At 41.9% G+C, this 27,985-nt stretch overlaps 1 protein-coding gene across 1 annotated transcript; it reads right to left on the reverse strand.

The window, feature by feature from the left end:
- Position 1: 1 nt before the first annotated feature.
- On the reverse strand, positions 2 to 27,952 carry phactr3a (phosphatase and actin regulator 3a; the record flags this gene model as incomplete). The annotated part of the gene is made up of 12 exons (XM_079226740.1): positions 2 to 122; positions 576 to 652; positions 1,032 to 1,172; positions 1,311 to 1,372; positions 1,596 to 1,651; positions 5,806 to 5,959; positions 7,086 to 7,339; positions 7,710 to 7,938; positions 9,140 to 9,355; positions 9,837 to 10,004; positions 10,592 to 10,756; positions 27,850 to 27,952. The coding sequence occupies 12 exons, from the start codon at positions 27,950 to 27,952 to the stop codon at positions 107 to 109; spliced, it is 1,641 nt and encodes a 546-aa protein (XP_079082866.1). The 3' UTR covers positions 2 to 106.
- Between the last annotated feature and the right edge of the window lie 33 nt (positions 27,953 to 27,985).

The following is a 27,985-nucleotide window of genomic DNA, read 5'->3' on the forward strand; positions in this document are numbered from 1 at the left end:
ACGCGCTGAAGACGAATAGGCCCCAGGCTCTTTGAACTGTCTGCCGCTGCTCAGCTCAAGAAAATGTCAAAGCTCAGCATTTCTTCACAGAAGAAACTCCGTGCTTTCATGGCCGGTGGAACCTGGAGAGACAAACATGCAGAGAAACCACTTGTAAGGGTAGAATCACAAACGTGAGAGCAGAGAGCGCCTTTGTCATCACACACGGCAATTACTGCTGCTATAATCAGTTTTGTGTTGCTATTTTTAGCACAGTGCTGAGGGGCTGTACACATCCTCACATCCAGTCCTCCCGCTGGGTCACGGTTACAACTCACAACAAGGATCACTGCTTTCCAAATGAGCTAAGCCAAGGACACCGTGGCATTTTATCATTTCTCTCTGCTTGGCAGTCAGTACGAGCTCTCCAGAGGACAACCTCCCCGGCCCCCGTCTACAAGCAGCCCCATCCATCTTTAGCTTCTTTGTGCTCTCTGGATGAGCAAGGAGGGCTATTTTTAGACCGATGCAGCCCAGAATAGAGCACGCATGCATTACCAAACGCATACTACGAGCAGCGATACGCACGTACTGACCTCGTAAGGTGTTTGCTTGAGGCATGCACTTCCATCTCGGTGCTTTTGAACTCGTTGAGCTCTTTTCGGATTGCAGCCTGTGGGGAAGAGAAAACAAAAAACAAACATTAGTGTGTTCCTGAGTACATCCTGAGCCATCGGGGTTCTGTAACCTCTGGATGGCAAAGTGACAGCAGGAGGAGGAAGAGGAAATATAATCAGCCTAAAAAAAATTAAAGAGATCAGGGTTTTTGTGAGATAAGCTGATAACAGCTACAAGCCACGCAAATAGTCCCGATGAGTTTAAAAGTCGAAGAATTTGGGGTCTTTTTTTAATCCGTTTGTCCAGAATGGTGGACTTGCTTTGGTGGTAAGTCCAAGTGATCAGTGTCGGGGTCATACGGGTCGACACAAATGGCTGTTATGTCTTTACTGTCCAACATGTCTTGTCTCTCTGTGTTCCACCTAAATACACACCTTGTCTGCTGCCGAGAGCCGAGTCCAGGGCTTGTCTGCTCTCCTGTCGTAGTCCTGAGCTTTGGCCACCTCCACATAATCACTGAAGCGGATCAGAATCTTTCTGTCTCGTAGCTCGTCTACTGTGGGCCGCTGGTTGAGCTGGAACACGAGAGATTGAACAAACATTTATGGTTGACTGCTATGAAAGTCTCCATGTGCTTCATGCAAAACCGTGCTCATTTGGTTGAAAACAAATGTCTTAAAATACATGGAGAATACACAATCACAATGTTTTACCTTTCTGTTTAGCCGCTGTTTGATCTCCCTCCTCTCCTCTTGCTCTGTCTGGTCGTTCCTCTCTGGAAAAAGGGGAGGGGAATAATAATAATAATAAATATATATACTCAGTTGCTACAAACAAGGTTCACTCGCGAGTTATTTTGCTTCCTGAATAATATACTACACTGTGCAATCTGTCTTATCATTAATGCATCATGTTTCCCTGGTGGCCCCATCAGGATTTGTTTCATATTTATTTGAAATAGTAAATACTCGTATTTGTGTGGAAGTGTCTGAACTTACGTTTCAGTATGTTCCGACTCTCCAGCTCCTCCACATTCGGTCTCTGGCTCAGTCTCCTGCGGAGAAACACCAAAACCACGTTTTGAACCATTTTGCCTGGAGCCGCCCCGTCCCCGTCCTCCCTAAACCGGCTGTAGTTTCTTCACGGTGCGCGTCCTCGAGAGGAATCCCCTATGTCTCCATCTCGCATCCAAACCGCGGCTGTGGTGCTTCGGCAGAGGCGCGCCCCACATCTGGAATAGTCGGAGAAGCGCAATCCTCTCGTTTGAGAATCTCCCGACCCTAAATTATTGTTTCGATGTCAAGACGCTGGATCTGCAGGTGCAGCGGCCGTGTTTGTTGAGTCCTAAACCCCGCCGCAGCGCTGCTCTGCTCTCCCTCAGCCGACCTGCGCTTTTGAGCCGAGTCGTGATGGGCTGCCTGGGCGCGACTACTCTAGTTTCCCCGGTTACTGCATGCATAATTTTTAGGAGGCGGAGCCTGACGGGCTCCCACTCGCGGCATCCCCAACCTCGTTGTGGTGCACACTGGGCTACTGGCACACTCGTTTTACTCTTGTTGCACTTAATTACATTTTTAGTCACGTAAAAGACTGCTTCTTCTTTTTTTAAGGAAGTAAAATGAACCCAGAGTAAAAATACTTGATAGATAAGAATCACTGTCACCAATTCAAACCTCTCCTTTGCTCTCATGTTCAGATCACACCCACAGTATATAGTAAATTCATTTCAAGCTGTCACGTTCCCTCACCATCAAAGCACCCGAAAGGTCTCCAAAATCCAATGTGTCCCCAGAGTCCCCTGTGTGTGTGTGAACTATTCATACTTTGCATAAATAATAAATGTGAGCTGCACAACAGGGCTCGGCCCCAGACAGCATGCAGCACACCTCCAGAGGTGGAAAGGACAGAGAGGGCAGAATGCCGCCACGCAGCAGGGACTCTCTTTATGCCCTCACCCGAGAAAACACCGGGCACTTTATAGTTCTGTCCTGGGAAAGATCAAAGTTAGGTCACATTGACCGAGACCTGGACACCCACGAAGCAAACGTGTGTGGACCATGTGTACCTGTCTACATGGGCACGGGATAGTCATGTAAATCATTTTAGTCATCTAAACCCTGTTAATACTATTTAAGTGGGACTTAAGCAGATGCTAGCATCAATACAGAAAGAGGCACCAGGACTAAACCGTATTATGCGATTAGGTTTGTTGTCCACATCCCAGCATTGGCAGAGGAGAGAAAGCTGGCTGCAGACACAAGCTCACACTTGTAGATCTCTTTACAGTAATGAGTGCAAGCAATTAGGTTGGTGTTAATTAACATGCGTGACTAGACATCCTGTAATAGTAAAAGGAATAATGCAATAGTTTCCCGCCTTTCTTCTGAGAAATAAGATGAAATATGGAACATAAACACAAAGAAGAGTCGAGAACAATTTTAGTGTTTATATGTGGAAGCTTGATCCATTTCTTCCCGTTTGCCTTCGATCCTCCTCCTCTGTGAGGTTCCCTTTCTTATCAAAGTACCTTTTGATCAAATCAGTTCTACAATACAATCCTAAAATCTCATCAGGTGGGGAGCAGTCCAACACAATGACTCTTCTGTGGCTCTTTGATAAACAAACGGAGAGACAAAGTCTTCCCAGAGCACTTAGCGGTATTACATTTCAAGCAGATGAAACAGAAAATCACTCCCAAAGCCCCAGCGACCACGGACGTCCACTGTATTATTGACCTGGCCGCCGAGTTGCTTAGCAACAACACATGGTATCCTTGAGACAATAGCATCTTCCTGCAGAAATTCTCACTTCTCCCTAGCAACACACTGATGGGGCTCTCACTACTGCACACAGAGATGTGTGCGCTTGGCAGAGAGAGTCTGTGGCTATTTTTAGCAACGGACCGTTTTCCTTGCCAGTGAGCTGAATATATATCAGAGATTGCTGTCAATAGACACTATTTTGGTCACAAATTTAGATGTTCTTTTTTTGTGAGCCCAATTAATCACACAAGCGTATTACTCTGCTGCGCCCAGGTGACAGAAGATGTGTCTCACCCACATAATCTTGAAAGGTATCCCCAGAATACCACGATGACGCACGAACGCCCGTTGGCACGAGGGTTTCCATTTCCCACTCGGGATGTTCACCAACAAAATGAGTCGGAATAGAAAGTCTAACCATGTCAGCCAAGGGAGGAATGAGAAATCTAAACAAAGGAATAAAAAAGCAAGGAGTGGGTGGCAGAGGCTTTCAGTCTGTTCTTTTATTTCAGCTGCCAACTGTGCGAGGAGATCAAATTGTCCGTTCCCAGCTTCCTTCCTTTTAGTACAGTAGCTAATCCCACCCCCTCTTATTATTGCTGCCGATATAACTCCCCAACAACACATTTGTGGAGAGAAGGGAGGGCATGGGGAGATGCATTATTGAACAGGAGCTAAGATTAGAAACAGCGGAGTGCGGCTGCAGCACAAGAGTCTCTATAGATAGAAAGGTCATCTATCACTGACACAATGGACAGACAAGGTGTCATTATCCACAACACGTCCTGATGGCATTTTCTGCTTGATCGGCAGCGAATGTAACAGTAGGTTTGCCTTGTGAGCTGCAGATAGGAAAGGAAGAAGAGCAGATTGAATCTGGGTGGGAGTCACCAGAGAAATCCACAGTAGTGTGTGATGGATTGTTTTGTCATTTAGTAAGAATGCCCAGGGGAAATCAGCTTTTTTCCTCCTCTTTAGCATTTTGAGCTATATTTAGCCAGGATTTCCTTCCAAAATGGTGCATTATGCTCTCAACGCATGCATATACTGTCCTGCAGGGTGAAAAGGCATCTTCTTGCTTATGCTCTGCACCGGAGGGGAAGTATTCACATATACGTTATTTAGAGCCTCTGGATTTACAGATACTATCTTCAGACAAATAAGCAAACTTAAACAGCAGCCATAATATATATATTTTTTAATTCAGCAATGTCAGCATGAAGCAATCAAATATGCTTTGAGAATCCACGTAAAACTCTGGGTTTCAGATCAATTGAATCGGACGCTTTATGTAACAAGCAGCTTCTCTCGCTGCTGTGCGACAAGTGGAACCTCCTCGTCTTCAAAACACAGACCCGGCTGGCTCTTATGCAAGCTACAATCTGGCCTCATCCTCACCTTTTATATAAGCGGTTTGCTTATTAAACACCTATATATATCACACATGACAACACAATATGTATTTTCGCTGAATCTAAGAATAGATCGGGAAAGGCAGTATTCTTAGTTGTCACACAGACATCTTGGATCTGCGAGTTCTATTGCACAGCGGGTTATGTAACGCGGTGGTGTGCCTCTGTTGGATAAACTGGTGTTAAAGAAGTTGGGCTTTGTGACACGTTCACAAACAAGAACGCTGCTGTTGGTCTTTGCACATTAGGTTGTATTATAAAAGCCAGTTGTTCTATAAATGTTCTAGCAGGGGAGCACAGATACAAACATCCGCGGTACGTCTTGCACAGGTTTCCTGGAAGCAGCATCTCTGTTCTCGTTGCACCGCAGCATCACATGTTGTTACTTCTGAAAGCATCCAGAAGTTGACTTGACACGGGTAGATTTGTTTTGCAAAAGGAGTTCTGGGACTTCAGTCCATTTGGACTGGTTTAAATAGACACACTATTTACATAACATTACGTTTCATTTAGCTGACGCTTTTATCTAAAGCGACTTACAATTTCTTCTATACACCGTCGACACAGGAACGTGGGAGCAATTCAGGGTTAAGTGTCTTGCTCAAGGACACATCGACTTAGACTAGCGGCGCCGGGGCTCGAACCATCGATACACTGATTAAAAGACGGGCATGCTAACCACTGAACCACAGTCACCCGTTTCCCCACATTGGGAATCTTCTCAGTTTAGTTTAATGCTATTCTGGAATACAATACAAGGACTGAGTAAACAGTCTCCTCTAAGCAGGAGCAGATTACACAGCATCAATCAAAACAATCGGATAATCCGTTCAGATCACATTTTCTAGCTCACCTCACCTGTTGGGTATTATGTAACTGAAGCAATTAAGCAAACAGGTTTACTATGCAAAAAGCATCTACCCGATCTATCATGCGTTTGCATTGTTGTAACATTCATTCAATAACTAACTGCAGAGTAGTATGCAGCAGGGATATTTAAGCAAGGAGAAAGTGAAATTCATTTAATTTCTTACTTGGCAAGTTTCATCTCAATCTGCTGGCGAATTTCCTGGCGCTCCTGGTCACTCCTGACTGGGAAGATATTCCTGTCTTCCAGCTCCTGCTTGCTGGGCCGGTTTCGTAGTTTGACAGACAGCAACTCCTTCCTTAGCCTGCGAGGAAGTGTACCTGCAACCATGCATAGAAGCATTAACACACAGGACACTAACTGCGTATCTCTTTGTAATAATCGCAGTGTTTATTTACAATCATGTATCTTAACAATTTAGAAAAAAATTCTGTAAATGAATTAAGCCTACCAATCCTTCACCCCAAATATCCACCAAGTGATTGTTATTCATGTATTTTCTGCGTTTTTTTGCTCTGTACTGCAGCAAATTTAATTTAAAGTCAAAAAATGAATAACTCGTAGCCCCTTTAATATGTAACTGCCATGGCTAGATTACCAACTTCCCTGGCCAAGCAAGTACAAATTTGTTTGGGGATATTTAAGCACAATATCAGCTGAAATAATAAGGACATTGGGGCATTGTGGGGGGTGTAACCTATGTTACTCAATTTGATTGTATCAATGTTTCAAAAATATGCATTAAATGAGTCTGTTAGCCTCTTTATAAAGTTGTTTGGTGAACTTGTAAGCATTAGTTGCCTATTCACACCCCCAGCAGCCACAGAGCAACATAAGCATTCAGTTGGAGTTGTGTATCTGACCACCTGTGGTTGCGTAGCTGATCTATCAGAGCTTTTTGTGGTGAAATCTGTGGTTGGAAACAACACAGATGGTAGTGGTGAGAAATTAACCAAAACAATGAGCTGAAAGATGCTAAAATATTCTGCATAGATGAAGGGAACGCTGAGTCAGGTGATAATTCTGCATGGGTTTTTCACTATGAGCGACCCCTTTCATATTACACATCATCTAGTATGCACCCATTGTTGACATAGAAACCTTGATTAGTGCAGCTTTAAATTGCGCAACATTTTTGTTTTCATGAATTCCACAAAATGATTGACACGACAGCAAGCCAGGCAGAATCCAGATGTGAGTACTGAGTACTAGGTTGGTCTCATGACAAGACAGTCAGATAAGGGCGGGGCTATGTTTCCATCACTTCTCTCCCAGAGCAGTGATCACATTCAAATTTGAGTAAGTGTCAACAGTTTAACCACAGTCATTGTTTTAATTTTAAATCCAATAGCTACGGTACTGAGACAACACATACAAAAAAAATTGTGAATATGCAAATGCTTAGAGGCAGCATTGTAAATCATACTTTTAAGCTCTTCAACCCACCAGAGATGACGGAATCGTTCCATTCTTCTAAGTCGGTGGGGAGGCCTGAGGTGTTGGAGAAGCACTGGTCCAGCCGCATGTTCTCCTTATTCTCCTCCGCCTCCTTCTTGGGCCAGTTGGACCCTCCGCCTCCCACACAGCCGCCGCCCCCAAACGACGGTGTGTGTTGGTTCTCAGAGCTGCAGGAGCGAGAGAGACGTCCGTCTGAAAACCACAGCCTTGGAAGTGAGGCCTGCTCACACCCTTCATGGACTCTGAGGGACAAGGAAGAAGGGAAAATGTCGGCTCAATGCTGTAGGCAGTGGGAGGTTAACATCTGATAACATCAATTTAAATGTAGAGTATGTTTAAGGTGTCATTCAGAAGGTAAATCTTATGAATGGTTGTATTGTCTGAAATTTGTGAGAAAACTTCATTATAACACCACCAGTATGCATGGAACATGTTGCAGAATGATTTAAAACTCATAGAACTGATACCACTTACTGCTTTTAAATCTAAAATTAAATAAATAGAGGCAGGTTCCCAAAAATGTAAATGTTTCTTAAATTAACTTGGTTACGTCACTGTCTCTTAGCTTTTAGTTTCTTTTAACTGACTGAACAAAGCAACATAGTCACTCACCTCTCTTGTCTGTTCTTGGAAGCGAAAGCTCTCTGCAGTTCCTCCATAATGCAGCTAGGGGGCATTGGAGGATGCATCATATTGCCTATTTGTGGGGACCCTGAGGTGTTGGCGAGGAGCCCTCGTAGCGGCAGGGTCATTGAAGCCATGCTTTCTGTGGCCCTGGGTGGAGGCTCCTTGGGGAGGTAGGAGTTGGGCAGGTGAGTAGGGAGCGACACAGGGCCTGAATCTGAAAGGGAGCAGATAAACAGTGGAGGTAACAGAATCTCTCATTTTTTCTCTTCATTACCTTATCCTTATGTGTGTCTGCAGGATCATGGGGGCTATAGTTTATCTTATTGATAGTTAGCTTACGTTTATGAAGCACATTTACATCTCTATTTAGAATTTAGACTCCCCAATACACTTGACTTGCACATCTGCTTCATATGAGAGGGGTTTTGAACATCATGACAGGGAAACAACATTTTCTTGCAAATTACGTTGCTGACCTGCCATCTGCAGCATATCTAAAGTGTGTTCCCTAAATGGCTCGTCGGTATGTACACAGAAGTCTCCATTAACCTGAGTCACTTTAACTTTGGCTTTCAAACGAGGTATCGATGCCAAATTTAGGATTTGTCAAACTACCCAATTAGTAACGTGTCGAGCCACCCTGACCCGACAGAGCAGCTTCAATGACTCATCAACTGTCAATGTTTCCGAGGGAACGTTTGTCTTGCAGCCGGGTATGACATAGAGCCCACACACAGACTCAGGGACAACAAACGTAATAAGATACGTGAATATATCAAGTGGCAACAAGAAAGCTAGAGTATGCTTTACATCTCAGTCTCAACAAGCCTCTGGAACTCGACCTGGAGGGATAATACCCCGTCTTCCAAAAGATATTCCCTCATTTAGATTTTCAACAGTGGGGAAAATGAGCAAAGAACATTTATTTCAGTACTGTGCTTCAGCACATTTGTAAATTGTTATGAGATGCTATGGTTTAGTTGGTTCTAGTGCCTGTCGAGCAAACAGGACATTCTGGGTTCAAATCACAGCCGGTCATTCACTGTTATCTCCCAAAGTGTTTCCATACAGCATATTAATTAGGATTAGACATTTAGTTCTGAACCTTTTTGACTTGTGATCTCTTATAATGATACAGTGTCTAGTTAAGTCTCCTTGTCATAGTTCAGTTGTTAGCAGTGAATTCTCCTCCAAACTACTCAGAGGGTTTCATGTTAACAACCGTTTGAGGCCCAAGGATTATCAGATATTTCACACAAAAAAATAAACACAGATTTGAGCAAAGTCCAAAGAATTAATACAGATTTGAGTAGCAGAATTACATGTAATCCTCGTTCCTCACCCATTGATCATCTCACGACCTCCCAGATTCCTCTTATATACAAATGACCTATTCTTAACCTCGTTGCACTCACCATCTCCAGTACTCAGCTGGGGCAGAAGTTTGGGAGGTACTTGTGGTGGGGACGTTTTAGGAGGAATCTCTTCCTCCGGTCTTTCTTCCGTCTGCTCGCCCACGTCCTGCAGCCCTTCAGGTAAATCCCCGACAGGGTGGAGCTCCTCTCTTCCCTCCTCCTCCGGTGTTAGTGCATTCTCCTCCACCCGTTCACAGTCCTGAAGAGGGGCAGCTACTGGAGTGTGTTAATGAAAGCAATTATAATTTAGCTGAAATGGATTTTGAGTTAATATTTTTGCCACGCTGCATGGGTTTTACTGATATATGACATATCGTAGAACTCTTATGGCAGATGAGATTGAAGGAAAAGAACGTCACTGAGTTGTCTTTGCTGCCCTCTAAAGGTACACACACAAATGTCTCAGTTTCAAGCAATAGCTCTGTGGATTACATAAAAAATAAAAAATAAAAACACAATTAATTAAGACCTTAACTTGATGATGCATACACAAAGCTAATAATTATATTATATTATAGCATCAACAACTTTAGTAAAACAGCAGTAATTCAGATTGGTTTCATAGCGATCTCATGCTCTCATATTGATCTACTGTAAAGTGGAGCAAAAGACACCCAGACCGTTTTTCTTTTTCTTTTTGCAGCTCTATAATGTAAATTGATGAGTTGAGTCTAAGTACAGTGAGGGATTGTACTACCTGGAGGTGGAAGCTCCTCCTCAGGACCAAGGTATTCCACACTGCTGCCGGCGAGGTTTGAGCTCAAGGATCCCCCAAATCCTCCAAGCAGGACTGCACCCTCTGAGCAGCAGCCCTGGGTGGGGGAGCTCGGGCTGTGGCATAGAAGATTGCTGGATAATGCTACATCTGTGAGGACAAGAGGGGAGACGTATGTCATGATGTCTGTGTTGACGATAAACAAAACTAGATGACATTCATATGAATTATTTCCAGTAAAAATAAATATGGCTGGTATTGATGATGTGATGATGTACCTCCTGTTGCTCAATCTTTTCTATTTCTGTCTTTTCCGACAGCTATATAGATGTATATGTACAGTATATGCATACTGTATATGTATATATGTGTGTATATATATATATATATATATATATATATATATATATATATATATATATATATACTGATATTCCTTTAGGAATGTATATAATTTGGAGTATTAGCCCATGAAAAGGCCTCTGACTTGGCCAACTGTTACGGTTTCCCTAAATGACGTTCACCTTCTTTATGTCACCTTGATTATGGCACTCTCAATTACAGCAAGAGCATCACATTTAACCATGTGTTCAGCAAATGCTAGAATATCTGTGTGTGCGTGTGTGTGTGTATGTGTGTGTGTGTGTGTGTGTGTGTGTATGTGAATGAGTGAGTGAACCTGAACCTATCCAGCCACCCTATGCCATCACTTCACCAATAACCCACCAGCACTGTACCTGTGGAACTCTGCTTGAGCTTCTCATTTTTCTTTTTCCTCCACTTCCAGGGCTTGAAGATGCGCCCCAGGGTGGCAAGCTTGCTATTACGTCGGATGGGTGGAGTGTGGACCCCTGTCACCAGGCAACCGGGCCTCAGCACCCTCTGCTGGTCCATCAGCTCTACTGCAGTGACAGAGGAGTTGGAAAAGAAGCCCAGAGAAGAGTGAGATGAAAGAGGGGTAAGGAGTGGGAGTGGGTTTGTAGAGGAGGGGGATCAAAAGCAGGGAAAGAAAGCAAAGAGAGAACCAAGGGGGAAGGGAGTATGGAGGCAGGGAGGAAAAAACAAAATCCTCAACCGTGCAAAAGTAGGTAAGAGGAGAGAGCGAGAGAGAGGGAGAGGGGGAGAGAAACCAGAGCACAATTAGTTTGCTCACCTTACTGAATAAACCATGATGGACTCCAAGTGCTGTGAACAGATTGAATTAGAAAGACTAATGTGATCAAGGCACACTCCCTAACAGTTGCTACTTCCCTTGCGGATCCCCTCCCTCCGAGCCATACGTCACATATCAAAATAAATATCTCTCACATTCCAAATTTGGAGGCAACATGCAGGCAGCCTCATTACACTACAAAAGATGCATTTCCCCCGAGACCAACAGGTTTGCCATGCAGCCTCTCTGCTTTCCCAGATACTGCATTAGACTCGGCTGCCTGGTAAAACCGGGCTGATTGTGTTATTGTGTGAATTCATTTTTTTCTATTATAACGCTCCTCTGCTCGGTGTATATTTTCTCTGTCCTAGCTCTCACAGGACACTTGTTCTCAGGAGGAGTAAATGTCTCTATAACATGTTGTATATTGACACAAAACAAATCACGAGTTGCATGCAGCCGAATCTTTATAATTTCATCCCTCAAAGCCATTATGTCTAAAGGTTGACTGAACCACATGTGGTCATTTTCATGTTATGTTTTGCATGCATACAATACTTTATATACAACCTAGCCCCCACAAAGTGATTGATGGTCTTCCAGAGGTCGACGTAAAATGATACACAGCAACTTAAAAGCATATAGGAGGCAATAACCAAACATAAAAAAATAAGTGAGCTGATTTTGGGGGTTAAAGGGTTAACAATGAAAATGATAGACGGAAAACAAAAAAAACAAGAAAATTTTAAATAACTAAAACAAACCTACATCGATGTAAGATTCAACAGATTTAGTTTTAAATAAGATCAGATCTGTGACGAGTGCGCTCCATGACATTAATGTATCTATAATATAGATGAGCTGTCCCCATACCAGCGCAGAGAACCATTTTTCTCTCTATAAAGGAATATTTTTTCTATGAATGGTGGCTGTGACTCATATCTTAAAGTGTGGGTCTACATATCATGTGAGAACATTGCTACTGGGCCAGATTCACAAAGAGTGCCAAAAAGAGAAAAAGTACAATACATTCCATGTATTTAAGAGCTACATGCGTCAGTGTGACACACATTCTGCGATATCTGCCTTCAGGAGGTTGATATCTTTGTTCAAATATTCAGCTGAGGAGTAGGCAAGGATTTGTGATGGGGGAGGTTGGGGGAGGAAAGGATTGGGGAGGGGGGTGCCGACTGGCTCAGGGTGTGATGTGGAGTACATTGATGGAGGAAGGAGGATGCAGTTGACTTTTTTTCATGTTTTTTGTACAGCCCCTTGCTTCTGCCCTGAAGCACATAGGGAGGGAATAGAAAGAGGGTGGTGGTGATGATGCTTGGGGGAGGAGAGAAGAGGAGAAGAGAAACAAGGAGACAAGAGGAGACAAGAGTAGAAGCAATAATGAAAAGGAAAGGAGAGAAGAAACAGGAGATGAAAGAAAGGGAAAGCTGGTGGCTAAAGGGGAAGGAAGTGAGATAGGAGATCAAAGAAAGAAGAGAAGAGGAAAGAAAGGACAGTGGCAAGAGGAAAAAAGGGAGGGAGAAACTAGCAGATGAAAGGAAAGGAAAGGGAAAGTATTGTCAGTAAACAGACGAAGTAAAGGAGGGTAGATGAGATGAAAGGAGGTAATTTCCAGTTTAACATTTGACCCTTAAAGTTCCTTGAAACCGGTCAGTTGACTATGCCCACCCCTCTCGCCGTGTCATCATCACTGCTGTCACACATGCAGCGTGGCAGACGTGGCGCCGCGCGCTGAATCCAGGTCAAGCTTGAAGGAAGCGCACCCAGTCGGGCAGAGAAAAAAAAAAAGCTTAAGAGAAGGAGAGGGGGAGCAGGAGGGGTAGAGGCGTTGTGTCTGTGTGAGAGGGAGAGAGTGTGTGTGGAGAGAGAGAAGAGAAGAGAAGGGGAGAGGAGGTGGGATCAGGCCCGCTGCTGTTGCCATGGCGACCACATCCACATCCAGATGCTGCCGCAGCAGTGGGAGCCAGCGGGAGGAGCGAGTCAGCCTGTAGCTTAGAGGAGAGGAGGAGCGCAGAGCAGCCCCTTTACACAAACACTGCCTGCCACATCTAAAGCCAGTGGCAGCACCCAGTGCATTGTGGGTTTAGGGTGAAGCCACATGGAGGACGAGATCTGTCTGCGTTTTTCAATAAGGGAAGGAGATGGGAGGGGGGGAGGAGGAGAGAAAGGGGATTCCAGGGAGAAGCGGTGATAAGGAGGGATGGGAGGGGGCTGTTGCTATACGGAAGAGCTTGCAGGAGAGTCTGAGCTCGTCCAATCAGGGAGCAGCTATTTATAATGCATATCAAGTAACTCTTCATTTTCATAGAAGGGCTGGTTGCTCAAAGAAAATGATAGGAGCGCAGGAATTAGCTGAAAAAACATACAGGCACATGGAGATTTCTTTTTTTTATCCGCTGGATGAGGATGTATTAAAATGTGTGTCAGATAAGCATGAATGAACTACATGTACCATGTGGCGATTATATGCTATTCTAATTAATATGCTAATGCAACTAGGATTTAATAAATCCAAGTGTCACACTGACGTAAAGACCAACAGCCGTTTGTTGTATGCCCATAGTCTGAAGACACTGTAACTCCAATCGGGTGGTAGCCTCATGCCTTTACACAAGTTACTCGATTAAATTCCTGATTAATAACCTTAATTCATGAAAGAGCACATGGTTGCAGGAAAATACTGTACACACTTTGAATGCTGCTCCCTATAGTGCCTTAGTGCAGTGTGAGCTCCAAAATGATTTAAGAGTGGAATGAAGAAGGCAATATGATAATGTGACTTGGCAAGAAAACTACATCAGAGTGTGTTAGTGTGCCACCAGGGACCACACCCTACTTAACCAGCTTGTCAGCACATTCAGTCGCATACGATCTCTCCCATCATCATTCCCGAAGACCAAGGTGAATATGTTCTGTTAACATTAGGTCTTAACTAAAAAATAAAGGAAACTTTAAAAGAATAATGCCAAACGCCCAATTGTCTTGCTCTTTTGCGACCATGGCAGTCAACAAGTTAAAGGATGAGTGAAGACCAATGTTCCCTCTAATTTTTTTCAGCACTGAGCAATTTTTTTTTTTCTGAGCGCGCATTTCAGCACTGTGAGCAATTCGCAACCACGCGACCTGCCGAAAATGACCACAAGCCTGCGTTAGCCATAGGGGATTCAAAGAGATGACAGTAAATGCATCAATATGTGTACAATGTTGATATTTATTCAATATCCTTTATAATGGCTGGACTTTGGGAACATTTTAATGATGGTGTTTTACCAGTCAGTTTAGTAGGATCTTTGTTGAACTTCAATAAGGGGAGGTTATGACTGGTTTACTGGTTATGACTGATAATGATAAATATAAAAAAATAAAAGTATCAAAGGTGTTTAGTCATTTCTCAGCAGGTACAACATTTAAGTGGAACTTCATTGAAAGAAAAATGCTAATGCAGTGCTTAACAATAATTATAGGCCTATTAAATTGACATGGTGTCATTTTTCCTAAAGGTAGCCCGCGCGCAGCATAGAGGGAACACTGGTGAGGACTGAATACAACAGATATTGAAAGGGATTCACTCTGAGGGATAGGGCATGGCGTAGCCTTGCTCTGTGAAATACCTGACACACCAATGTAATGAGTGGGTTTGTGTTTTTACAGCTCTTTCTGTAGTATTAAAAGACACATCAGAATAAAACAGCATTCAAGTATTAATCTATTGGTTTACTGGGACACAAACTGTAGAGTTGATTGAACATTGAACATTCAAGTGTGATCACATTTTATGAAAGCAGGTATTTCAAACACAATCAGGACTCTGATCCCTGGAATAGCAATGCTGAAAAGGCCTTGGAGGCTTGTCAAGTGAGTCAGAAAATACTATCTTACTACTATTACTATTACATAATATACAATAATATATTACAGCTTAAGACAAGAACAGTCTGGTCTGGTGTCTGGTGTCTTGCACAGTTAAGTTTAACTTTGGTGACTTGATCAGTTCATTCTTGTTTCATTTTTGTAGTCATTCAAGTGGCCTGGCTCAAACGATGGCGAAGTCAGCCTGTCTGTCAGCTTGTCTGTCTCTGTCTGTCTGTCTGTCTGTCTGTCTGTCTGTCTGTCTGTCTGTCTGTCTGTCTGTCTGTCTGTCGGCAGTCCTTCATGGTCACCTCAGAATGAACTGTAATAACTTTGGTGATTCCTTTACTTTTACTCCTCTTTTCTATGCTGTACCTGCTGCAGGTGAACCAAACCTGTGGCTAATAACAAATAACACATTTCACCGTGCAGCCTTTCCTGCTAAACACTGTGCCTGTGGTCTTATCATAGCTGTAAACAACGGGCTGACCCTTCATCCCACCGGTTCTGCATAGCCCAATGTGCCCCAATTCCTCACTGAAGCCACCCTGGTCCCTCCACAGTGTGCCCTTGAACAGACCAACTCCTTACCCGCTGCCACGGCAGCTAACCTCCTCACTTTACCCCCTGGCTTTACAACTGTGCGGCCATCTGTCTGTAGCCCCGCTGCCGCGGGGGTCCGGGCACAGTTAGGGCACAGCGAACAACTCCCAGGGAAAGAGTGAAGAATAGAAGAGAAACGAGTATGAATGAGAGACAAAAGCTGAGATCAAGAATGGTCGTGCTCAAGTGTTGAGTTATTCATTAATGGAGAAGCAAGGAGAATAATGAACACCTTCGCAAAAAGACTCTCTTCCACTCAATATGGATATTAATACCATCTGAAAGCCTTGTCTCAAAAAGCTTTCTGCATATCCAATCATCAATATTCATCCCATCGAACTACGAATCAACGATACATAAATAATACATTACTAATGAATGTGGTTTTCAGTACAGTTTTACCATTATATAATGGGCTATAACCACCACTGATAATGATTGATGAAGGTCATATTGTGCCTTATGTGCACATAATAATCTCCTTCATTAGAAGGGGAAATAATCAAAACAATCTGTGTACCATTCTAACCCTAATAAATACATGCGGGTATAAACAAACCAAGCTAGCTGTGCTCCTCAGGTAAATGTGTTGAAATGACTCATCCATGTCTTTTGCGTACTCTCACTTGTTTAGGAATAAAACCCATTTCTGGAAAAGCAGGGTGTCACGGTGTTAGGCTACATGAGTCTGCAAATGTCAAGCCTCCAAGTGATTACAGCTCAAAACTCCAGCATGAGGGCTACTGGCATCAAGAGAGTGAAATGATGTCAGTGAAGCCAGCAACCAATAGGAAATGCCCGGGGCCCTTTTTTTTTTTTTTTTTTTTTACCATATGTTAGTGTTAAGAATGAGGACTAGTGGGTGGCTTTGTGTGTAAGCCGTTGCTGCAGCATCAACAAGGAGAACTAAGAATTTAGTTCATTCTCAGTTTCTGATGAAAGCCGTTTTTTCAGGTTTCACTCATTTCACTCAGTTTTCATGAAATATGGTGGACGGATGGATGTTGGGATGCGTACGAACTGGTTAGATAATGGTGGTAATCACCAGAAGGTTCAAAGAAAAGGCTGTTCAAACTGAATTAGCCTCATCAGTTATAGGAGAGTTCATATTATTAGTATATGTGAAACGTTATTCAAAGCTAGTCTAGTCTAATTGTTTTAGAAGCATTTTATGTTATATTTGATTAAATTCTATTTACATCACAACAGCAATCAAAAAATCCAAGGCTCTGACAACATTAGCAACATAAATTTCCTATCTGGTGCCTTTCCCAGTACTGTAATAAGCACGTTAAATCATTTTAAAAAAAAGTCTTCCACAAGCTGCAAGCTTGACAGCTGTGAGTACTAACTATAGCCATATTATTTGTTTACGTTTGTGACAATGCCAGACATTTTCTTACATGTGAATGAGACATGAGCGAGGCCTTCCCAGCGCTCTCAAATGGACTTTTTTTAAGGGGCACTAATTTTACAAATCAAAATTATTTTTCTGGTCATGAGAATACAGTAGTACTCTTCAGCCTGTGTATTATCAAGTTTTCTGTGGCTCTGGCGGAGCTTTGTCAAGTCTGGGTTCAGCTTGGAGACTTCAAACTTTTCATCCGCAACATGGCTATTTGAATGCACTCATACGAGAGACTAATAGCCAGAATGTCTCAAGATGTTCCCTCGCTACTCCGCACTGTCAAGAAATAATGAATGTAATTTAAAAACTTTTAAAACTATGATGCGACTTAATAAAAGCCAGTTTTGCTTATACAGAACTACTCAAAATGTGGATGACTTACACACATGACACATTTACACGCGGACACGCCTCTGCATTTCAACCCAAAAAAGACAAGCTATCTTTGACCAACTGTGAAAGCCTCGCTGTAGCCATCACCACCCAGTGGGCCGAAAATGTTCCTGCTAAAAGTGCTTTTCCTGTCACCCACACAATAGGACGAGCCTCAGAAAATGGCATTCCAACCTGCTCACCCAACAACAAACCCCAGAAGAAGAAAGAGGACCTAAATGAGTACAGTAAGACTTCCAGTTCTTAGCTAAGTTTTGGCCTTGTTCCCATTACAAGAAATCTCATCCTGCTCCATCAAAAAGCTCCAATCAGGTAATGGAAGTCTTGGTTCACCCTTCATACCTTGGGCTGTTCCTGTCTATCACATTAATCTAAAAAAACTGCAAGATTCCCATTGACTCATTCAGCTCATTTTATATCTTCAAATGTCCTGCTTCCAAAAGATGAACCTTCTCACAGAGATGTTGTAATTGTAAAGTTACACTTGTACACCCTGATGACAAAACAGCAGTGGGCAGTCTAGTGTTTTGAAGGGCTTTTCCAACAACAAAAATACTACGCTTTAATCCTGCAACAGGATATGTAAACTCAGATGAGTTAACCGTGGGTCTTCAAGGGGGCGTGGGCGATCTGTGTGACTATGAGTGTGTATAAATGTCTTTGTGTGTGCTCTTGATAGCTTCGTTCCACTGGGCACCCACCGCTCTGCAGGGAGGTGAGCACACCACGGTCTCCAGGCAGGAAACACAATGAGCGATGAGCAGAGGGAACAGTACAAATCTCTACTGTTAGCACTGTAATCTCCAACCAAGTTCCCACAACAAGGACGCCATTCACATTTGGATTCCCTCAAGTGTGCGACTACCAGATAGCGGTTTGGGACTGCTAAAAACAACTTGATGTATCAGCCCAAGCAGTGTCTGGAGCGAGAAACAGTGAACCACAATGTACAGTGGTGTCTGCAAAACTGCTACTCCTCATGGGGGAACATAAAGTGTTTTTTGTCCAAAAAGCTGTATTTCAGCCATATGCTGGACCTCAAATAAAACATGAACAGAGGCCAACAGCAAATTTTGTGACGCCAGACCGCTAACCGCCCACTTACCTCATTTGTCATGGACAAACAGATATACTTAAATGGGCCAGGCATTACATGCATGATCGTATTTGTCATTAAACCATGTAATAACCATGTCTATAGTCATCTCATGCATATCATGGAAGACATGGGGTCAAACAAACACGCTGCATGCTACTTCTATAGAGAGATCATAGGAAATGTGATGTGTGTGCAATACACATTATATTACAATAGTTATGACTGTTGTTACAATTATTACCTTTCTAATTAAAGACATGTTTCTGCTCCCACGTTGATTTTAGGCTTAATTTCTTAAGTAAAGTATTGCTTTTATGCATCACACCTGCAAGTAGATCTATAATCTTTGTCTCTCGCCTGAAATGATGTCAACAGAATCTTTTTTTGTTGCTGTTTTGAACATTTGTTTTGGTTAAAAGCAAAATATAATATGTTGTGAGAGATGTCTGGTACTGATGGCAGGCAGGAAACTGTCCACAAAGGATTTTGCTCAGATAAACAAAGACATTCACTTGTGTGACCACACAAGCTTCCCTGCAGTCGCCTCACACAAAAGAGAGGCTGCTGTGGTGAAAGAAAAACACGCTATCTGGTTATCGAACAGATTTGGGCCACATGTTGAATCCGTGTTGATGGAGAAGTTGCTAGAAGCCCCTCACTCATCAATAATGACCCAAAACTCTGTACTACAGACTTGGCCACAGTTCTAATAGCAGTTTTAATGGGATTGGATTTGAGCTTTTGGCTTACATGAATGTATGGGATGATTGAATTAAATGGAATTTGTGCCTGGATCTGCACAATGTGCTTTCCTCATTAATGTGTCATCGGCGAGAAAAAAAATGCTAGGTCTCATTCCCAGCAGATCAAGAGCCAGATGAGTTATCAGCACACAGAACACAGCTCTGCTCGGTTCAGCAGCCTGCTGCAAAGCAATGGTGTTGTCCATGGTGCTGAAGCTCACTCTGCTATTATACCAGAACAACTTAAGTCCAGCATCACTCCCTATTAGCAACCTAAAGCAATATATTTCCATTTCGTCAAATTTCCAATCCTTTAACGTTATTGCCCTCAAAAATGTCACACTTAATACATAATGGCATACTGTCGGGGAAATAGAAGGCTGTGTCTGCAATTGTCACCTCTCAATATCCACCATAGTGGAGCTGGAGCTTATTTTTTATTTTGTATTAATCTGCTCATTATTTTCCTTGACTTATCAATTAACTGTTCTTCCGACAATTCAATGCTTCACCTTTTGAGAAATGTAAAATATTACAGTTATGTGGCAAAACAACAAGCACACGAAATGATTAATGCCCAAAACCTCAAACTTTTGTAAGTCAAAATGGCTGTAAATGTTGTGGAATTGTGGTCGATGCTATACACTTTAAAAATACATTTTAAAAATATAGAGTAAACTACTGAGTGTTGTTATTATGTAGGGAATATTGAATGAGTGAACAGCCGAGTGATTTTGAACACAGCCAAAAACTCTCTAACCCTCCACTCACTTTCCGCCCAGCTTATCTCTTTACCTCACACACAGCCAGTCCAACAACACAATGAAAAGCTTCGATTCATTTCCTTTTTATGACTGTATTACTTCTAGTACAGCTATCCGATCTGGCTAAGTATTTAATTTACCATCTCCTGAGAGGCCCTGGAGGAGATGTTCAATAACACTGGAGTGTAAGTGCCTATCAAACAGTCACTCTAAAGAAGGCCTCACACCATTTTCTCTCATCTAAAGTATTTCAGCCTTTCAGTCTGCCACATCATACCTCCCCTACTTTAGAAGCTTTACCTGCCTCTGGTTTTTCTTCTTCCTTTCTCACTCTGTCCTTCATTTATGCCTCCTTCCTGCCTGTCTCCTATGTTTTTCCATCCCAGACAGGAGTGTTTATCGGTGATGGGGCTCAGGACTCCCCTCTGTCCTCTTCATCTATCTTTGACTGAATCTGGCAGGTTTGTCAGGAGAGAGGGACACAGCGGCTATGAGCAGGTGTGAGAATACAATACATTGATGTATGTGTGTGTCAGAGAGAGAGAGAGAGAGAGAGAGAGAAAGAGAGAGAGAGAGAGAGAAAGAGAGAGAGAGAGAGACTTACTGACTATGAGCAAGAAGATTAAATGCTTTTCTTTATTGCTATACAGCCTTACTTGAAGCGGCTATAATCATAATTTTTATGTAGATGATAATTCAATACTTGACAGAAGAGTTGTATAAAATGATAAACCCACAGAAAATTACCACCTGATTCTGCTGTCCACCTCAGCTGGAACTTCATAGCATCTTTCAGTTCATCGTTTCTGTTTTATGGCTTGCAATTTCTACTATTTTGGTTCACTCTCACCACTCTCATAGTTTTGTTTTTGGCAGTCCCTTTTCAGCAAAAAACTCTTAAAACCCTGTACGCCCAGTACTAAACAGCAGACAGACATAGTTGGCGACTAGCCAGTGAACGTAGTGGAGCATTTGGATATTTTCTCAGGAGTTGGTAGAGACCAAACTCCTATTTGTCCCCAAGCAGCTTTTAGGTTTGCAAGAGGTACAACATAATCATACATATACATATAATATGTGTAAATGAATTGTACGTAATAATTTATATTAATCATAAATTAGATACTTTCTACATTCAGGAGAGAAGAAACCTGTTCAATGCAAGTAAGTAAAGTAAGTAATTCATCAGACTACTAGCTGGGAATTTAATATCTTTGGGTTTCAGGCAAAAACAAATACATTAGAAAATATATCAAATACCAAATACCAAATAATAATTATGCTTGTCCATAGGTGTAATTTTCTGACAAAACAATTTTGGATTTCAGAGCTTTACTGAACGCACTAACAACTGATCTTAATAAATTCAACCAAATGTTCCCCATAATGACTCATCCATCTAAAGCAAGCATTTTAAAGTATCTGCAAGTTGATATTCATATGTGTATTGCTATTAATGGCTGCCTGTACAGAAAGTATGATAGTGTAGAAATGCAAAACAAAAAGGTGAGTCAATGGGAAGAAATCACAATGGAGAAAATCATCAGATTTAGGTAAAAATGATTTTGTATTCTTGGTGTAATTATATCAAATATGATCCATGGAAAACTGTCCAGTACTGGAGCTCATGCAGAGGCAAATGAGACCCACACAGCTACTGCCTCTTGGTTAATGGTCTCCTGGAGACTATCCATCATCTCACCCTGGCCAGTTAACAATAAGGTACATTTCTTGGCTTTTTTTCAATGAAGGCCTCTCGTTTCCTGCTCCTCCACCTCCTCTGCCTCACTAATTCAGTCCCCTGTCCTTTTCTTCTCCTTAAGAAAAATGTCTCCACTTTTTTACAGACTCAATACCGAGAGGAGTTTCCTCTCTTTGCTCTTTACCCTTCTCAGCATAGTGCATACAACTTCCTGAACTCCATTTAGCCTCAGCATGTAAAGGCTAAATAGCTCCATTTCTTACTGCTTTTACGCTGGTTTCTCTGACAGGTGTTGAGGGCTGCTTGGGTCTTCATCCTCTGTTCTCCAAGGGATGTCTGTTCAACTGCCTGACTGTCTCACTCTAGCATATTCCGGCTGTGATTTTGCGATTGTTTTCATTGCATGAGTCTGCACAGACCTGCCAGTTCTCCTGCAGATCAATGCACGCTTGAATGCACACGCCCCAAAAAATCAGGCAGACATGCAGGTGTTGTGCACGCAAACAACAGGAGCAGCCACACACATGGCTCCGACGCTGTCAAATGCCTAATCTGCTCCCACATCCACAGGGAGCAGGCATGATGTAGAGCTTTTGTTGTTGTCGTCATTTTTGTGCTCCATTTTCATGGGCGACTGAAAGACAGTGAAGCAGAGCTCAACAAAACGTCCAGATGCGGCTTATTACCATTCACTACTCAGCGGTCGTGGACCCACAATGTGACAGTACGGTTGGTACAACGTGCAGACATGTTGCAGGCGGAGAGGAGAAAGGAAGATGAACACAAAAGCAAATTTCCTGACTATAGTGTTTGTTAATTTTCTGTTATATATATATCCTTGCAAATTAAATAGCTTTTGGTTTTTGACAGTTGATTGGACAAGACAGTTGAAACTTATATAAGATGAAATTGGGATGGTTATTGTGATGAATTTTCCACAAATCTCCGACATTTTGCGATGCATTTTCTGTTCTGGTAATATCTCTAATAATTAGGCCATTGTGGGCAGTGTTGCAAAGCAGTCTGCTTAATATTCATCAATGTGATGAAGTGCCCCGATTGTCAAGTTCTAACACGTGATACGCCAAAACAAAGACAGTCCCAACTTGTTATTTTGACTGTTTAAACAATTTTCTAAATTGAATTGCCAGAAAACTAACATAGTATCAATAATAATCAAACAGCTTTAACTCGTCTTGGCATTATTGATTAACCAATAATTGAACTGGAGGGATGAACACCATTCCTCCAACAGATACTTGTTAATGCATCGATCTAAAAGATCTGGTGACTATGAAGGCAACAACATATGATTCATATGTTTTAATTAAACCATTAAGCCTGATATGGAAGTAGGATTATTGTACCATTTATTCAGATTAGTATATATATATATATATATATATATATATATATATATATATATATATATATATATATATATATATATATATATATACATATATATATATATGTATATATATATATATATATGTGACTATTACGGTATAAAATAACATACAATGTTCTGGAATATTTCATTCATATCGCCCATCCTTATACAAAGACAGCAAACTATAAAATGACTGAATGAGTCAGTGATTGTAGTTGTGGACTGGCGGATATGTATCACTATCCTAAAGTGCAAGCTCTAAAACACACAGTTCTTTGATCCCACAGTCTCAGCTCCATTAATAAATAATAAACAGGCAACATTTCATGTTAGTGAAAGCCTATATTTTGTACCAGGAAGCTCTCAGGCTCTCGATGGCAGAGTGTTTGTCTCGTTGGCCTCTGTGAGGACCTCTATAGCATCATGGAGGAGAGAAATGAATAGCTCTCCAGTGGCTACTCCTAACAGGTGGCCTTGACTGACTCAGTCCCTTTAGGCTGACCATGACCAATGAGTCGTGACGCTGGCATGAATTACAGCCCTGCGACTGGAAATAGGAAGTGACAACTTTATGCGGCTGGGCTTCATGTGGGTGCAGGTGGTTCTTCTGAAGACCAAATCTTACTACAGAGCATCCTGATACTGTAAGCTTGTGTGTGTCGGTCATCTCTATGTGGGCATTGTTTTAATGTGTTCTTCTTGATGGCAGCTAAAGAACAATTAAAAATGTATTATTTTAACATTATTTTACTTTTGTCTAGAAAATGTCATGATATAATAATGAATGCCCATATACACTTTCCAGAGTCCACATTGATGTTTTCATGTGTCTTGTTTTGTCCATTCAACAGTTCAGAACCCAAAGATATTCAGTTTACAGTGATTTAAGATAGAGAGCAGATCCAAACATTACAGCCGTTGGAAGCAGTGAATTTTTGCCGATTTTGCTTGAAAGATTACTCAGTTGATTAATTATCAAAAACTAATCAATTAATCGACTAATTGTTTCAGCTAAAGTGATAAAGGCTTCAGTCAGTAAAATCTGTATTTGTCCTGTACACAACCAGTTTATAGCCAAACTAATTCTGCAAAAAGACACACATATTACTGTAACTTGAGTTCACTGTATTTGAAGGATCACTTTAAATATTAAGTCTCCCTTTATACACCTGTCATGCCGGAAAATACTTGGCATTTCTTGGTTTACATCATTAAAATGTGGCGAGGTGTATTTTTGCTTAGTAATACTGATAATCTGGCCAAACATAGACAGCATGAGGTCTTACTGAGATATTGACAGACTTTAACTGTTATAGAAGAATTCTTTGGTGGAATTTCTGGTGGAATTTCTGGTGTCTGATTCTCACTTTCTTCCAACTTTTCTTAGACTGAAACATGTCTCACCTCTTAGTCACTGTTGCTCTCGCTGTTGTTTTATTCTCTTAACACATGTGATCTACAGCTGAATGCAACATGTTCCCACCCTGCTTCTAGACTAGAAGAGGTTGAATACATGTATATTCAGAAAGACTATAAATGAGAATATATATATTTTTTTTTACATCAAGCATGCTCTGCGAGAAACACCAAATACATAAGTAAGAACTTGAAAATGAGCATAATACGTGCCCTTTTTTTGTACACATTCCTAATCCCATTTTGCACCATTATTACTTCTTCATTTTAGCCTTACATTATATAAGACGCGCTGCCTCAAAATATTTCATCAAGGCCTGAGCATAGGGGAGGTTTTATGTGCAAGGCATTGCTCTGGTTTGGGGTGAGTCATCGTCACAGCTCAATATGAGCTTTCACAGGGTTTGATGCATCTCCTTGTTCAGTAGGGGGACTCCACTTATACCTGCAATCCTCAGAGATCCTTCTGATGTCAGATCTGAGAGGATTATCCAGGTATCAGTCAGACCGGTGAAGGAGGATGAGACCTCAACAATAGCTCAGTGGACACTTTAGTAAGAGACACTGTCCTATAACCCAGTGGTTCTCAAATGGGGGTATGTGTACCCCTGGCGGCACGCGAAGGCACTCCAGGGGGTATGTGAGATATGTACAAAATATATTTAAAATAAGCATCCATTAAAAAAATCCTTTAAAAATAGTTATTTCGTCAATATTCAATAACATATAAATGTAAGTTCATAAACTGAATGTAATATATTATACAGTGCTGTGCATTACATCTTTGCTTCAACCAAAAATGATTAAAGCTGGTTAGGGGGTACTTGGTTGAAAGAATATTTCACAGGTAGAAGAAGAAAAAAAAACTTGCCTTGAGCAGGATAACAACTTCTTCAGTTTGAAATATAGAGACACGCTATTTTATGGTCCCACTTCTCAAAGAGGACTTGGAATATTTGGGGGTTTTGGACTGTTTGTCAGATAAAACAAGTAATATGAAGACATCCACTCTGGCTCTGGGAAATTGTGATGTGGATTTCTACTCTGTTGTGACATTTACTAAGCTAAAATATGAATCGTATAAGCCAAAAAGCATAAACTGGTGAACTGATAATTAAAGGAATCAGTTGTATCTGTATCTGCACGGTAATTGTGTTTTTTTGTACTGCATAATTGATATGCTCATTCTACTCTCTCCTGATATATCATATGTAACTCTTTCCAAACGTCCTGCTAAATCCTTCCTCACCAGGGCTTCTTCTGTGCAGAGAATCCCATATTTACAGTACAGAGGTTATTTAGAGGAATGAAGCCACAGCGACAGCCCATAGTTGACACACTTCCTGTCCACAAAGCTTCAAGGTGTCCTCTCCACACCATTAACTTGGTCGACACTGCAATGAGTAAGTAGAGGTTTGAGTGAAAGTGACATTTTATTAGCAGTAGATTGTAAAGGGTCCTTGTCTGAACAAACAAACTAAACAAGCCTTATACTGCTGCTCCTGTTACCGGACCTAAATAACTGTGAAATGTAAATCAGATGCTTAAAGAGGAGGACTCCATTCAGTTTCCACAAGACAAACCCCCTGAATAAAAGATTATTGGAACAATCATCGAAAACATTATCGAGCCAGAACACTTTGAAGTGTAATTCCACACACTTAACAAGAAGCAAGATCAGATTGTTGGACAGTTTGAAGACTCGTCTTGCTGTATCATTACTGCACTTTGATTCAAGAGAAAACATGCTAGGATTCTGTGTGATGGGCAACTGTGACTGCTGTCTCTATTGACTCGTCTCCCTAGTGTTGAGTAAGTGGATGAATACAGTGTCAGCCTCTGCAGCTGCAAGGGCCACTGTGTTGAGGGGGGAAAGGGCAGTCTTTGCCAAAGTAATCCTTTGGCAAAGACTGGTGTCCCAGCCGCATGCACAGTAATGATCCACATAGAGATGGGGTGGGCAATGTTGTGTACTTTGGGTCACCAGACACTAACATTGTCCTTGCAGTGTATTGACAACTGTATTCACATCTTTGACAGTAATGCAGTTGTGCATATCCCAGTGCAAGAAGCTGATATCCAGTGTTCCCTATTAGCTCTCATCACTAGCAATGGCTGATCTGTCAGGCTGCTATGTTGTTTATTCAGGTGTCTCAAAGACCCAGTGTGACATTATCACATCCACCTATGTGTGAATTACATTGTCCATAGGGGGTTGAATTCAGCAAGGGTCCATTAATATGTGCTATGGGCAGTTGATGATTGCAGGTGTGATTTGAGGGATGTGCAAAACATGGGCCTCATTAGTGAACAGTTGAAAGGTGTATGACGTTGTTTTTTTCTGAATCATTCTGTCAAGCATTCTTCATGTGTGTAAAATTCATCATGCGTGGGAGTAAAGGCGATGACTCTTTCTAAGCCCACACATCATGACCATAAATAGCCTCATTTATGTAAAAAAAAATAATAATAATAATTTAAAAGAATTTACAGAAAACACAAGAGCCACATGAAGTCTATTGGCAGGAGTTCATCAGAGAGACATGACTGCTCCCTGGTGTTCTCCTCTTATTAATGAAAGATCAATTAATTATTCCTTATACAGAGGGATGACTAACAGACCATGGAGAGATAGGCATGGGCTCCATGTTGAAAAGCACACCTGCAGGATGCATGCATTGGTGAATTGGTAACGTGTGCGTGCACGGCTGTGCAGAATTGGACATATTTCCAACCGGTGCCTTCATCACGTGGACGGCCGGCCATTGATCACAACAGTGATAATTTCAGTGTGGGGAAAAGGGAAGGGGTGAGGGTGACAGAGCTGTCAATACGCAGGGTGAGACCTAGAGGCTTGTAATAGAAATGAATAAAAAGAGATGTTCATGTGCCTTTTGAAAATGCAACACACCAAAACCTAACGCCAAAAAAATAAAATACATGTGTCTCCGGAATAACGAAGCTTTAATGGTGGCTTGGATACGATAACAAATACGTTCAGCCTAGCATCATGGAAAACACATGCATGCGGATTTTGAGATGAATGAGCGCGCTCCATAGGGTGGTCGGCATCGTGCAGAAGGCAACATACTGTAATGTTGCACGCGTTATTAAACGGCCGACATGCTGATTCCTAAATAGGACTTGCAGCCATGACAGCCCGACGGGCTACAGGCGTCTTTGTAACGCGCAAATCTGGAGGGGCATGCAGCCATTCATAGACGCTGATATGGCACATTAATTTTCAATTTGCAGCTCCACGATTCGGTGTTACAGACCGTATTTTACGTCCAAGGTTGGAAGCATATGCGCTAATTATCCCTGGCGATGTCCCACTGGGCAAGCAATGATGTCTTTTTGGAAACCGCTGCATCGCCAAAGAAGCGGAAACATGAAGAAAAAAAAACACTTGCATATAAAGCAAATAAATATCCAGACAATGACGCGTCTATCTTACCTGTGCCATGAGCCAAATCGATGCCCGGTTCGGTAAGTATGTTCGGGTCACTTTGAGATCTGCCTCGATGCAGACAGCCGTCTAGTCCATCCGATGTAGCCATAGGGAGACAGCACAGGAATCCTGAATAAAATAT

This window comes from Taurulus bubalis, assembly GCF_910589615.1.
Source record: "Taurulus bubalis genome assembly, chromosome: 11".
In the NCBI taxonomy this organism is placed as follows: domain Eukaryota; kingdom Metazoa; phylum Chordata; class Actinopteri; order Perciformes; family Cottidae; genus Taurulus; species Taurulus bubalis.